The sequence below is a fragment of the Rhizophagus irregularis genome, chromosome 21 (assembly GCF_026210795.1).
Source record: "Rhizophagus irregularis chromosome 21, complete sequence".
Classification (NCBI taxonomy): domain Eukaryota; kingdom Fungi; phylum Glomeromycota; class Glomeromycetes; order Glomerales; family Glomeraceae; genus Rhizophagus; species Rhizophagus irregularis.
Window position 1 is genome coordinate 1,205,890 of NC_089449.1, and position 15,225 is coordinate 1,221,114.

General features: G+C 24.4%; 4 protein-coding genes across 4 annotated transcripts; 2 read left to right on the forward strand and 2 right to left on the reverse strand.

Annotated features, from left to right (window-relative positions):
- Positions 1-524: 524 nt before the first annotated feature.
- Positions 525-1,198, forward strand: OCT59_013711 (uncharacterized protein; the record flags this gene model as incomplete). Its single annotated transcript, XM_066141686.1, has 3 exons — positions 525-561; positions 632-688; positions 1,023-1,198. 3 exons carry the CDS (start codon positions 525-527, stop codon positions 1,196-1,198), a joined length of 270 nt encoding a protein of 89 aa, XP_066001798.1.
- A 3,335-nt stretch (positions 1,199-4,533) lies between these two features.
- Positions 4,534-5,139, forward strand: OCT59_013712 (uncharacterized protein; the record flags this gene model as incomplete). The annotated part of the gene is made up of 3 exons (XM_066141687.1): positions 4,534-4,588; positions 4,645-4,860; positions 4,940-5,139. The coding sequence occupies 3 exons, from the start codon at positions 4,534-4,536 to the stop codon at positions 5,137-5,139; spliced, it is 471 nt and encodes a 156-aa protein (XP_066001799.1).
- A 1,751-nt stretch (positions 5,140-6,890) lies between these two features.
- Positions 6,891-8,000, reverse strand: OCT59_013713 (uncharacterized protein; the record flags this gene model as incomplete). Its single annotated transcript, XM_066141688.1, has 3 exons — positions 6,891-7,090; positions 7,830-7,858; positions 7,936-8,000. 3 exons carry the CDS (start codon positions 7,998-8,000, stop codon positions 6,891-6,893), a joined length of 294 nt encoding a protein of 97 aa, XP_066001800.1.
- Positions 8,001-8,242: 242 nt separating this feature from the next.
- On the reverse strand, positions 8,243-9,103 carry OCT59_013714 (uncharacterized protein; the record flags this gene model as incomplete). Its single annotated transcript, XM_025314637.2, has 5 exons — positions 8,243-8,535; positions 8,610-8,659; positions 8,740-8,775; positions 8,852-8,936; positions 9,019-9,103. The coding sequence occupies 5 exons, from the start codon at positions 9,101-9,103 to the stop codon at positions 8,480-8,482; spliced, it is 312 nt and encodes a 103-aa protein (XP_025184621.1). The 3' UTR covers positions 8,243-8,479.
- Between the last annotated feature and the right edge of the window lie 6,122 nt (positions 9,104-15,225).

Here is a 15,225-nt window from a genome sequence, read left to right on the forward strand (position 1 = left end):
GCCCAAAAAGAAAAAAAAATCAATCGATTTATAGTAAATTTGTCTTACTTCCATTTAATTCTATAGGGTTATATTTTAATTGTAATAGATGTCGGATGAATGTAAATTAAATTTGATTGTACTTGTTAGTCTTAAAAAAGATCAATCATAAAAGAAAATAATTATATTATTTTTTGCATTAAAATGATTAATTTGTTGTTATTAATCTTTATCATCGCTCTTAAAATACAAATAACGAGTTGCATAGATGGATCGTGCAACCATCTGATCGCAGTTTCTCGTATTAAATATTGAATATCTTATCTGTAATAGGATGACAATAATTACATAACTAGGAAACGGATACTGTTATGGGTCCGGAGCGATAAATATTGAGTCAGTTTTTAGTGTTAAATAGTGAATTACTTTAATATTTTAAAATAAAATAAATCACCATTTATAAAGTATAATATACCCAATTTTTTAAACAACATATTTTTTCAATTTACAAAAAAGGATAAATTCATTCTTAAACTCTTATTAATATGTCAACTAATTTGGAACTTAATGATGAAGAAAAAAGTAAGTAAATATAATTCATTAAATCTATACTATTTTTTTTTTAGTTATTAAAAACTTTTTTTGTCTACAGAATGGTTGGAAATAAAGAAATTAAAATTTTTGAATCTTATTGAAAAAAATGATTCAGGTTTTATTATTGTTAAATATTAATATTTTAAGTCATTAAATAATAATTTGTTACTCAAATATTGCAGAGTCATTAAATAATGATTTCATTCTCAATAAATGCTTAATGATACACTGAAACTTCCAGCCCATCTGATACTACCTGATATTAAAATTTTCAATCCATTTAAGACAGTTGAATCCCTTCACAAATATGAATCATCACCAGGACAGACATAAAGGTTTTTTGGTAAAACTCAATCTTCTTTAAATAATGTACAAACAATACATATATATGGTAGTATTTTGATTATGATGTTCTGATGTTCTAACTAATGCCTTTGTAAATTGTACAGGCCAGCAGAATTTCAGGTGTCCTGCTTCAATAAAAAATGAAGCCATCAGTTCCATAGCTTTCACTTATATAAGTGATGAATATGGCTGTAAAGTTGATAATGAAATGGGACTCAACCTTATTTTCTTTTATGAAAATATTGATAAAAAAACATTTGATAAACATAAAAATAACTGAGTACTGGTATATAATCAGAAAATAATATGGATCTAAATATACAAGTAAAGAACCTGATGATTTTAAAGATGAAATGCCTGATGCAATATATTTATCAGTTGATAAATCAACTCAAAATAGTTTTATAAAACTAAATAAATCTCTACCAGCAAGAAAATAATAAAAAAATAATCTAAATATAGTTATATTCATACCAATTAATAAAAAATCAGAAATAACTAATACTATTAATTTTAAATTATATTTTTAATAAAAATAATAAACTATACAAAAATATAAAAAGTTTTTCTACTAATAAATATAAATATTCTATTTATATTTTTTTTTTTATATTACTAGTACTATTTAAAATTATTAAAAAAAAAATTTTAATACTTAAATTTTAATATTATTAATTATAAATATTTATTTTCTATAGAAAATTTTACAAATTAATTTCAATTAACAATTGAATTATTATATAATAAATATTAGTAAAAAAAATATCTGATTATTTTTTTAATTTTATAATATTTATTATTTATATACTTTAATAATAAAGTTAATAATATTTAAAATAAAATAATTGCAATTACTGTAGTATATAATATATTAATTAATTATAATAAAATTAATTTTAAATAATATTAATATAAAAATGGCTAAAGCTGATAGTTATTATATCAGCATTATAATATACTTTTGACTAGAATTAAAAATTTAATAAAATACTGGCTAGTATTATATTATAATTTTATTACTGATAACTATTACTATTGGTGATATTTAGCAATATATCAATATTCTATAATATAATAATTTGAAAAAAAGTAAAAAAAAAACACATTTTTCATAATATTCAATTAATATTAATACTAAAATACAATTTTACTATTATTGGATTTTTTTTATTAAAATAAATTTAATAATATAAAATTTACTTTAAATTACTTTTATAATTTATACTGTATTTAATTATTACTTTTTTACTATTTAAAAATATTTTTATTAAAATGTTTAGTAAAAATAAAATATATACTAGCTAGTAATAATTTATATAAATATAAGCAATAATACTGCAAATTATTAATATAAATAATATTTAATGTTTTATTAACCAATTTATAAAAAGTTTAATAGTCAAATATGATATTTTAAAAAAAATATTTAGTATAATAATTTTAATTAAATTATATTTAATATGATATACAATATTTAAAAATAACTATTATTTTAATATTTATTAATGAATCTATATATTTAAAAACACTGCAATCACGTGGGCGTTATGTTTAGATTAACCATATAAATAAGTCATTTGAATTGTGTAACCCTACTCCTATTCGTCGCCAATATTACACAAGACCAAAAAGGAAATTTTATTTCTGTCGAAAAACTGAAATTTTGGGTTACACAGGATTCCATAAAAGGAAATTGTCGGTTACGCAAATTTCCAAAAAAGGAAATTTTGTCTTCTGTTACTTTTCAGAGAAATTAAAAAAATTGTGTTGCTCAAATTTCCAAAAAAGGAAATTCTTTGCAGATCTTTTAATTCTGGCCGGAATTACATATTAACTGTTGTCGTAGACAACAGGTGAACACTAGTTTTATTTTAAATAATAAAAATAGTTTTTTTTAATTATAAATAAAAACTTAAGGTATTAAAATCAAATCCTGAAAATCTTTAATACAGTTCACCCTCGCTATAGTGAATTTTTATATAGTGAATAACTCACTATAATAAAGAAAAGTCTAGGTACGGATTTTTTTATAAATAATAATTCTTGATATAGTGAATTTTATAATAAATTTTCTGTATCTCGTAATTCAAATTTAAATACTGGAACCAGTGTTAATAAAATGACCCTTGATATAGTAAAGATTTTTGCTATAACGAATTTTTCAAATGTTACACAATTAATTAGTGAATTTTTTATCACGTATAATTTATTTGAATTCGAATTTGCTTTTAGAAGCTAGAATTTTTTCGTGATTTAAACTAAAAAGGAAAAGTATCATATTTTATTTTGATTATAATAAAAGTAATCCTGATCTAGTTAATTATTTTCTTCACATATTATGCCCTTAAAACTCAAAATAAAAGAACTTGCGTACTCAAATAACCATAGGCAAAGGTATAATATCAAGAAAAAACTTTGCCAAAAAGAGCCTCCTTGACTCTTGCCCAAAAACATGAAATATGTCTTAAAAAAGTTACTGAACCTTCTCTAAAAAATAAAGAACTAGCGAAATTATTTGATGTTAGTGAAGGATGTATTAGTAGTACGTTAAAAAATTCGCAAAAATGGCTTGAAATTGATCAGCAGCCTGAAGCTAAAGGTAAAAGACAAGTTAGGGTGATTTTTCCAGAAATTGAAGAAGCACTTACGTTACGGGTATTAAAAGCTTTGGAAAATAGTGTTGATATTAGTGATCAAGTTTTACATGAAAAAGCTATGATGTTTGCATCTTTATATAAGATTGAAAATTTTAAAGGAAGTAATGGTTGGATTAATGGATTTAAAAAAAGGCACAATCTTTCTTGTTATTTAAAGCAAGGAGAGGCTGCAAGTGCACCACTTGAGAAACTCGATGAATTTAGGAAAGAGCTTGAAGATTTGATTCGTGGATATAGTCTTGATGATGTTTTCAATTGTGATGAAACTGGTTTGTATTGGAAAATGGAACCTAAAAGAACGATTTCTGATAAACCTATATCTGGACGAAAGCAATCAAAAGATCGTGTGACAATTCTTCTTTGTTCTAATGCAACTGGTAGAGAAAAGCTTAAACCAGTATTTATTCATAAATACAAAAACCTCGTCCCTGAAAAAACTTACCCAAGTCATCTTTACCGGTAGAATATTACTGGAATATAAAAGCTTGGATGCAAGTCTCCATTTGGAATGATTGGATTCGTCAATTTGATGCAACAATGAGATTAAAAGGAAGAAAAATTCTTCTTCTGTAGATAACGCTCCTGTTCATGCTTTATACGAAGGTGTAGAATTGACTAATATAGAAATTAAGTTTTTACCTCCTATCCAGCAGCGCATCTGCAACCTTGTGATAAAGGTATTATTAATAGTTTTAAGGTAATTAATTCTGAAAAATTTTAATGCAATTTTTTAATTATTACGAAATTAAACTTACCATATTTATATATTTGTAGCACACTATCGAAAATTGCTCCTTAAAAAATCGTATCAAGGCCTTTGATTATCAACAAGAAACAGGCAATAGTAAGTCACCAATTGATATCAAAAAAGCTATTAAGTATGTGGTATCAGCCTGGGATAAAGTTCTTTCTCAAACTATATTTAACTGCTGGAGAGATGCAGGAATTTTGCCATTAGATGATACAGATTCTCACAGATGAAATAGAAGAGAATGAACGTGAAGAGAATGAACGTAAAGAAATCCAAGATTTAATTGATAAACTTGAATATATACATCCTTCCCCTTAGCTGAAGAATATATTAAATTAGATCGGGAGAATGAAATTACTGGTGAGACACTAACTGAAGAACAGATAGTTGCCATTCTTAAAGAAAATAACTCCATTTCTGATGACGAAAGTGATAGGGAAATTACTTCAGTATCTAGCTCTGAAGTTTTGGCCGCGTTTGATAAAATTTTTATTTATTTAGAACAAAATAAAAGTCAAGATATTATTGATAAAGGTGCTTTTAAAGCTATGAAAAAAGCTAGAAGGGAAGTTTACAGAAATAATTTTTTTTTCAAAGAAGCAAATGAGTTTAGACCTATTTGTTAAAACTAATGATAGCGTTGATGGTGTTGATAATAATAATATGAATAGAATAGGTGATAAAGATAATATTATGGACGTTGATAATATTAATTTTGAAACTTTATATTTTAACGAAGGGGACTTTTATAATCATGAAGAGTGTGAAGGTTTTATTGAATACCAAATCGATCGGGATAGTCTTTATAAATGATTGTATTACAGATTTGCAGTATTGCGTTTATCATACTTAATAAAGTAATAATCTTTGAGTGACATAAATATAAAAAGTATTTATGCGCAGGTTTACAAAAAAACAAAGAAAATTTATTTTATTGCATGTGTTTTTTATAAAAATAAGCTTAGTCGTCGTGACTTTTAATTATTACTATATAATATACATCACGTGATAATAATGGATTTTTAATATAGTGAAAATCTTATCTTTATTTACTATACGTGATTAGTGAATTCCCTTACTATAGTGAATTTTAGTTTTCAGCCCATGAGCTTCACTATAGCGAGGGTGAACTGTATAAGATAAGTCATATTTTTAGTAAATACCCATTTTTTAAAAAATTAAAAATTAGGATTATATGAATTTTTTTAACATTTAGTAGTTGAATTTTAATGAATTTTTTTTTATTTTAATATATTATAGCTTTTATTAAGCATTTAAGCTTTATAATTTAAAAAAATAGTTATCAAAATTGGATTACTAAATGCTAAAAAATCTGCAAAAAATAATTTTTACTTATATATTAAATATATTAAAATCTTATTAATGAAAAAAAGCAAATTAAAATTTAAACCAGTTTTTACAATTATTTTATTAATAGATTAAACAAATAATTAATAGTATTATTAATTATATAAATATTTTTATTCATAAATAATTTAATGCAATATATTTGAAATTGCTAAATTTAAGTGTTTTTAAATTTAAAACTTTATTAATTGATTTAATTGATAAATATTAATATTTAAATATTATGAATTAATGATTAAAAAGAATATTTATTATATCAAGAATTATATTAAAATATTAAAAATAAACTATACAAACCAATTGTAAACATAAAGATAGCTGGGTATTAATATATAATTAGGAAGTAAAAAAATATGGATCTGAATATATAAGTAAAGAACTAAATGACTTTGAAGAAGAAATGCCTAGTGCAATATATTACCAGTTGATAAATCAACTTGAGATAATCTTGTAAAATCTTTACCAGTAAGAAAATAAAGTATCTACTTAATATGCTAAATTTGTGCAATATAAAAGATAATTTAATGTAATATGTGCAAAAATTACTAAATTTTAAGCATCTTCAAATCTAAAAACTTTACTCAATTGATAAGCATCAATATTCAATGTTCAGACGTTAAGAATTTGGTGTGATTCCCTATTCAAGATCACAACTTTATTTGATATATAATGCTGAGAGTGTAGAATATAATAATTTTTTTCTTCAACTGATAAGTCAAAACTCCAAACTAGCTAGTTGAAAAACGCCTTCTTTATGCATAAGGAACTTAAATAGATTTTATTCTTTTGTCACATTATATATTTAATTATTTACATTCTTTCCCTCGCTAAAAATTATTAGTTATAAAAATAGTAAATTCGTTATATCATGTTATACTATATTATAATATTAACAAACATGTTGTTTTACGCGTTTTTCAACTATATATCCATTTACGCGAAAATCTTTATAAGAGCACATATTAAATAAAATTGAATGTTTTTCTAATTTGTTAGTTGTTTACTGATAAATAATTTTTTTTTATTTACATGCTATAATGTAGTGCTACCCACTTGCCAGGTAGGTGTAATGATAAATTTATTTATAATACAAAAAAAAAAAAATGAAATGAAATAAATGTAAATACAGTATATATATATATATAATATGATAGTATTAGAAAATAAAAATACACTTTTAAAGTACTAATAATTAATTATGTTTGATGAACTTCAATCGTGGTGGCATTATTCGTTCCAGAGTCATTGTTCGTGTGACCTATAGGAGTAGGATGATTTTGACTTTGACTTCTTTTTTGATTATAGAATACTGCACCAAGACCAGAATATAAAATTACAATTAAAATACTATAAACAGAAGTTATTATTAAAGTGCTGTATTGAAATTGCAAGCCAGCTGTAAATAATAATAAAGTATGTTAAAATAAGTATTTTTAATTGCCGATCCGTTTAAGAACGGCACTATCGTATATATAAAATACATATAGCTTTTAAATCTGACACGCGTACAATGTAAAGTCATTCTTTTCCATAGTAAAGTTATAATTTTTTTAACATATTATTTTTCCTTGGGTTTTTTTACATATATTATATGATTTTTATTAAAAATATTGAGTTATCGCAGTTTTAGTATTTGTGAATTTATTGCCAACTATGCAATTTTCGTTAAATTTCACCTCGCACATATAATGCTAAAAAAGTAAAAATTGTGCCAATATTAAATGAATTGACAATTAAATAATTAATAAATGGTTTTTTTGAGTAATTTAAAGTTGGTTGATTGTTACTATAAGCCATTTGTTGATATTTAAATATAATAATATAATAAAAAGTTATCAAAATTCGCATATAAAAGTTAAATCTGACGCGCGTGAAATGTAAAGTTGTTTTTTTCAATAATAAAGGTACAAATATTTTAGCATATTATTTTTCCTTGGGTTTTTTTACATATATTATATAATTTTTATTATATATAATGAATTGTTCCCTTCTCTAGTATTATGTAGTTTTCTTACAATTGTGCGATTTTTGCTTAAATTTAACCGTTAATTAACCCCAAAAAAAGTGCCGATTTTAAACGGATCAGCAATTAAAGAATAAATAAATTAATGAAAAACATAGTTATTTTTTCTTACCATAAATTATCCATAAGAGTAATTCAACACTATAAAAAGGAAAAGAAATCTTAACTTTTTTTTTAAAAAAAACAACCGATTTGGTTTATAATTTCAAAAAACTTACCCGCAAACAATATAATCATTGTCCGAAGCGTAAGCGTAGGACACTTCCATTCTACTCCATACCATGCATGTTGGTGTCTGTCCGCACGCGTGTATGGCCAATAAAATCTAAGGATCAGGTGTAACCTTAGATTTGTTTACGTGCATCTTTATGCCCCTGATTCTAAAAATATCTTTATAAAGTCACATGACTACTGTTTATACGTTAAATTTAAAAATTTTTTTATCCCTGATTTAAATTTTCTTATTTCTTAAAAGTTTTTTATGGCATTCAAATAATAAATTAATTTTTTTTTTACTCATAATTTTTACATTTTGTATTTTTTTTAATTAAATGTTAACTTTTATTTTTTTTTTTGACAATCATGAGAATAAATTAAAAATTTGCAACACAGTACAAAGTATGAAAGTATGATAATAAAATGACATTTTTTAGTGATACTATTACTTTTTTTAGCATTTTTAGTGTTATATTTTTAGTGTTCAGTTTAAATTTATGAACATGTAATTTATGATGCTTCGGACGCACCAACGGTTACCGTTTCCTAGTAATTATTAGGTTCCTGATTCCTTTTTTTTTCAATCATAACAACATAGTATGCTAAATTATAATAAATTATAGATTTATTATTAATATTATTATGTAAAATAATAATAAACTCATATTATTCTTACCGCTAATAAGAAAGGAAACAAGATCGTTAAACACAGAAAATGCGAGGACACTAAAGAACAAAAAAGAAATTAAGGAATTAAATTTTATGTAAACTAAGGGTTTAAAAAATAATACTTAATTTTAAATTACCTTTTAAAGCCATCCAATTTTGAATCGATCTTGGGCCTAAAGAACGAAAAGGAAAAAAGAATTAAAGTAATGTCTGAAATCAATTAAACAAAAAAAAAAAAATTTAAATTACCCAAAACCCGAAGAAGAACCTTTAGGGATCGGAATAGACCCAAAAGGCGATTCTATTGAATTTACTGTTGAAATTTTGTTCGTGTCTAATAAAAAAATGGATATAGGTTATATACAAATTAAATTCTTTTTAACAAAAGAACATAATTTTTTTTTTAAATATTATACCTATAGTAAAACACACCAAGCTAAACGCGAATAACAAAATTCTGGCAATATTTATGAGAGATCCTATGTTTTGAGATTCTGCCATCTTCTATATTTCTTATTTAATAAAAAAAAATGGAGAGTTTTTATTATGGAAAAAGATTTTTTTTGTTTGAAAAAAAAAAAATATATCTAAACGCATTCTTAATCCCTTTAATTCCCGTGTCTTTAAATATTTCATTAACTCAAGCCGCGTTTTTTTTTGTACAAAGTACAAAATTGTAAAAAATTCTTTACGGAATAGATTATTTACTATATAAGGGCTTCTTTAGCAATTAATTTTATTGGTTAGTAACGTTCCTTGTCAAAAATTATATACCATCGATTCTAATTTGAAACATAATCAATCACAACTCGCAATTTAATAAGTTAATGCCCTAACGACCTAACCTAGTTAAGTTTGGACATTTAGGGATCGTTTCAAATAGGATGATTGAGTTTCAGCTTTAGTGATTCAAAAATGATAAAAAAAGTTAAAAAATTGTTTCATCTAGCGTGACTTAAACTAACTTAAGGAGGTATCGACTCCGGCCAAAATATGAAAAGTATTACCTTTAAATTAAAGTTATAAATAAATAATAAATATTTACTATTAGATTAATGAATAATAATAGTAAGTTATACTTTTTAACAGTGTTTGATTGCAAGATGATTTGAATTTGTAGAATTTGTATAATCCAATTCAATTCCAAAATCGGTAAAATAAAAAGAAGACAATAATGTTATTTAAAAATAAGTATAACAATGTCTTCAAAATGTAACAACAATCAAGTACAATTAATTATCAATTTTTTCGTAACAAACTAATTTTACGATGGAACTTGGAAGTTTCGGTATCACAAGTCCTTCGGACGTTTTTCGGATAATTATTAACCGAATTATTCATAAGGATTATCCGTTTCACAAATTTTTAGCGTATCCGGACAATAGGTTCTCCAACATTGAAGGGTTGTTAAAATTCTTGAATTTTTCACATGAAAAAAAATTTTGTTTTTCCCATATATTTTTTTTTAAAGTCACAAATCAATTTGGACAGCGATTTCCTTATCAAGAGTATGATAAGAATTCAAAATCTCGCAAATATATTGAGACAACTTAATTGTCAGCGATAAATAGTGTATGATGATTTACTTAAACTGATATGGAAGGATTGCGCCATCTGAAAATGATCAATCCCCTTATAATCAAGGAGTATTTTGGGAATATTTTAGAAAACAATAAAATGTTATTGCGTAACTTGGATTCCATTTTAATTAAACTGTAAAAATATAAATAAATTTGAATATTACTTGTTAGTCTAAAAATAGACCATAATTCAAGAGATGGCGACAATAATTACTGATAAATTATTATTATTATTATTATTATCAACAAGCCACCATCTTATAAGCATAAATATACCCTTTATTTATTTCCAATTTTTATACATCAATATAATTCACGGACAATTCACAAAAAAGGACAATTTATTCTTCACTAATTCTACACTCTCGCTATTTTTTTTATTAAAATGTCAAATGTTAACTAATTCGAAACTTAATGACAAAGCAATTTTTGAACTTCATCGGGAAGAGTGGTTCAGGTTGTGTTCGCCTACGCCTTCACCTCTACATATCAACTACCCCGCGATGATCTAGTTGGACCTATCAAGAAATTATTTGCAAATCAAGTGAGTTTTTGATCAGCAAAAATCATAATTGGGTGGGTAAAAATAGATAGATGTGTCTTGAATTAGTATTTCAGAAATAGGTCATTAGCATAGACGTTATGTATCATGGGTTAAGTCCCGATCTTGTATTTATTTTTTCGCATGTATTAATAAATTTTTTTTCTTGGCAAATGAAGATTCTTCACGGTTACACATATGATGAAATATGACTGATAGTGTTCGATTGAAACTTGTAGTTAGCAATATTAGTGATAGAAACAAATTAGCTGTAGAAATTTCGGAAATGTGAGAGATCAAAGAAATAATATGATGCAGGGAATGGTCTAGGATTCGTGTACTCTCTCCCTTAAAAGCATGTCATATATTCTATCTAATTTAGAGACTTGTTGATAATGCATTAATAAAATATTTGCAATGCAAACTCAATAAACTGTTTTTATTATTTAATGATATGGTATTATATATGCATAAATAATCAGTATAATTTTTTTATATTACACAAAGTTACCAGCCTCTCATATCAGAGACCCGGATTTATTCCGATATTAAATCGCAAATTTTTATCACGATAACGAAAAAAATTCCGATTTTATTCCGATAAAAAATTACCAATTATAGTAAGAAACATTTGATAATTCTAGCCGGCCTACATCTTAATGCAGGCCAACTTAGGTTGCGCTAGTGACACGACAATAATTTTTAGTCAAAAACTGTATAGATATTACAAAATTGCAAAATCACATTTTTTAGTTAGACTTCTATCACGATATAGTCAATAAAATATGCAATAATGATTGGCTAGTTGTCACGTGCCGGAATAAAATTGTTAAAAATCATAAAAATTCCGTTTTATTCCATAATACAGCAAAAATTCTGATTTATTCATTTATTATAAAAATGGAATTTTCCCGGGTCTCTGTCTCATATTAATTTTTCTTTCTTTTGTCAAGCATTATTATTTACTAACCAAGCAACATTTCCTGTATACAGTCAAACCTCGATATAATGAACTTGCACAAAAGTTCGGTATATAGTAGAAGTTTGGTATGTAAATTTTTTTTATGTACCAAACTCCATAAGTTTTACAGTAGCAGTTCGGTATATAAAGTTATCACGTGATTAAAGAATATTAATTTTGGCCAGAAATTAAGATTTAACAGTATAAATTATGTGAAATTTAAACCACGTGATCAAGTTCGGTTAATAAAGAATTTTTTTATATGCTTTATTATAAACGGTAAATCATAAAAGTTCAGTATATATTATATCAAGTTTATATGAAATTCGGTATAACGAGATTTTTTTAAATAATATGAACCTGGTTTTTAAAAAAAAGTTTGGTAAGTCAAGAGTTCATTATATTGTGAATTTGTTATATTGAGGTCAGACTGTATTACTTTGATGAAACTACTAATATGATAGAATATTCTCAAGCTTAATGTTAATACACTTAAATGCTATAACTATTGATGTGTATTGTGGATTAATTTCAATTGTCCTTCCCTTTAATATATTCTTGTTAGCTTCAACAAAATAATCTACATCACTTTCATACGTAATCCAAATGAATATTACTTTCACTTTCAAGTCACCTGATATCTTTGATTTTAATTCTGGCCAAATCTCAGAGAAAAAGATGCTTCAGAATTTAAATGCATTTCTTTACTAAAGGCAATTTGAATTGGAGCAATATACAATGTATTTTTCTTAACTGTTTTGCTCTTTATTTTGTTGATTTTTGGTTCCAAAGACATGGTAAATAAAATGTACATTGTCCATCATTCATAAAAAAAATTGATTTCTTCTATACTGGTAAAAAATTTGTAATTATTAAACTTAAAATTTAAATACTAGCAAGATATACTTTTCCACCATGAATTCCTTTACTGAAGGGTTATTCTTAAACTCCTTTATACATCAGACCCAACTTGAATTTGTAAATACTATTTCCAAATTACTCTTTTGAAATAGGTAGTCGGAAGGCCGTACTACTTTATAATAAAGGTCAGCTGTAGAAAATTGGCCCTTTACTAATAGTTTTTACCTTACTTTTTTCTTAATTCTATTGGTTAATTAGCTAAAAAGAAAAAAAATTATAACAATGTAACATAAAATTTCTTTTTATAGTAAGATTTGCAAAGAATTTTATATATGATTTTTACTAGCTAGGTGAGGGGTACCTATCTTATAAGTAAGCGGATTCTGTAGTCAGCCATTTAAGGATTCTGCCTACTATTAAGATAAGTTACCCTATAGCTTATTAAGGTAAGGTTTATATATAAAACTCTTTAAAGATCCTACTATAAAAAGAGCCCGTTAAAGTGGAGTAGAATCACGTGATTTAAAATTATTACGATTTGATAAATTTTTTATAAACTAAAATTAAAGTGAAATTGAAAATCATTAAATAAGTGTATTTCGGCCTGCTTCACAAGTTTACTTAGTGAGAAAAAGTGGATTTTGAACAATGTTTTTGACTTTACATATAAGCAAACGAATTTTGCTGATCATACCCAAAAAAGGATAGATCAATTTTAACGAAATTGAAAAAGTTGAATAAATCGAAAACGGTGTTCTAAACCTCATTTTGTGCTCTAAGTAAACTTGCAGAACAGGTCAAAATGCACTTAATATATATTTATTTAAAAGGTTTTATATATAATAAAGAGTTTTATTTAAAAAAAAGAAAAATTTCGAAAGTCACGTGATTCTACCCTGCTTTAACGGTTCCCTATAAAAGGAAATTTTATGTTACATTGTTATGATTTTTTTCCTTGTTAGTTAATTAACCAAAGCAAATCCTAAGATAAGGTTTTATATGAAAGTAAAATTTCTACTGATAACATATCTTAGTAGTAGGTGATATTCAGATATACAGTAATGTTCATAATGAGTAATATAAAAGTAGTAGTAATTATAACTTTTAACTCTATGGTTAGGAGAAATATAATCATTTGTCAAGAATAATAACATCAATTTGATGTGATTATGTAAATATAAAAGTCAGTTTTAGTATAACTTATTAATTGCAAAATAAACTAAAAATACATATAGTTCCTATCTTTTACTTTTTAATATAATATCAAAAAAGTTTATTATCAGTTTTTTTATCTATTTTTCTAATAATTGATTTAAGTAGTTCTCAAAATTTTCCTTGATACTTAAAAGAAAATTCAAAAAGAGAGGATTTTTACTAATGTCATATTTGATTTTTCTTTTATTCTTCATTCACTAAGATTGCTTGCTGAAACTTAGGGGTTTAGGCAAGATGGCATTTCACCGAAAAGCGAAATTCTGCCGAAACTATATTAAAGTTATATTAAAAAACTGGTGAAACTTTAGAGAAAAGCGAAACTGCCAAAACTTATTATAAATGCCAAAACTGCCAAAACTCTGCCAAAACTATAATAAATCTATAGTAAAATTTTGACGAAACTAATCGTAGGATTTTGAAGAGGTTTAGACAAGCAACCTTATTATTCACCAATAGCAAATTTTCCCTATTTTACATCCACCATTGTGATATCTCATTCTAAAGTAAATATTATATTATATGCAAACATTCAAGCATAAGGTATGAACATTTCTTTTTTTTGTAGATCTTCGTCATTTTGAACATCTTCTAAACAGAATTTTGAAGGTATTTAACTTTGAAATTCTTTTATTTTTTTTTGTTTTATTTTAGTAAAATATTACTAACGTTTCAGCTTTCTCTTTTTCTTTAGGATTTAATTCTTTAAATAGAATTTCAAAAGTAAAACTTTGTTTTTATTTAATGAATGTTAACTAACATTCATTCTTATTTTTATAGGTCCAGAATACTGAAAGTACTATTCTGAACATCATTTTGAAGGTATAATCTTTAAAAGTTTTTTTATTAATTTTATTTAGTAAAACATTGACTAATATTTCATTTATGTTTTTTATATAGGTTTTGTGAATTTACAGCTTTTCAAATAAAATCTTTAAAATTCTTAATTTTTTTATTTTTTTTATTTAATAAACGTTAACTAATGTTCAATTTTCTTTATTTTTTAGATTCCAGTTCTTACGTCAAGTATTTTAAAGATAACAACTTTGAAATTTTTATTTTTTCTTTTTTAATAAATATTGTTAATATTTTATTATTTATTTCTTTTAAACTTTGCATAGTTTAGCTAAAAAATTTCAAAGGTATTTTTACCTTTGATATTATTTTATTTTTGATGAAATGTTACTAATATTTCAAATTTTTTCATTTGTAGTTTTCCAGTAAATATATATTTTGCTAGTTATTTGTTGAAATCGAACTAACTGAAATAATATTCAAACTATTAATAATGTATAAATTTGTAGTATAGAAAAAAGAGACTAATTAGTATAGTTTAATAATTAATTTGTACATACAATTTGTAATACTTTTATTAAATAATTAATACTCATATATTAAAAATATAATATCATATAGTGATTAGTAAATAATTTATTTTTTTGTAAATTTATGCAGAACTTTGTTTTTG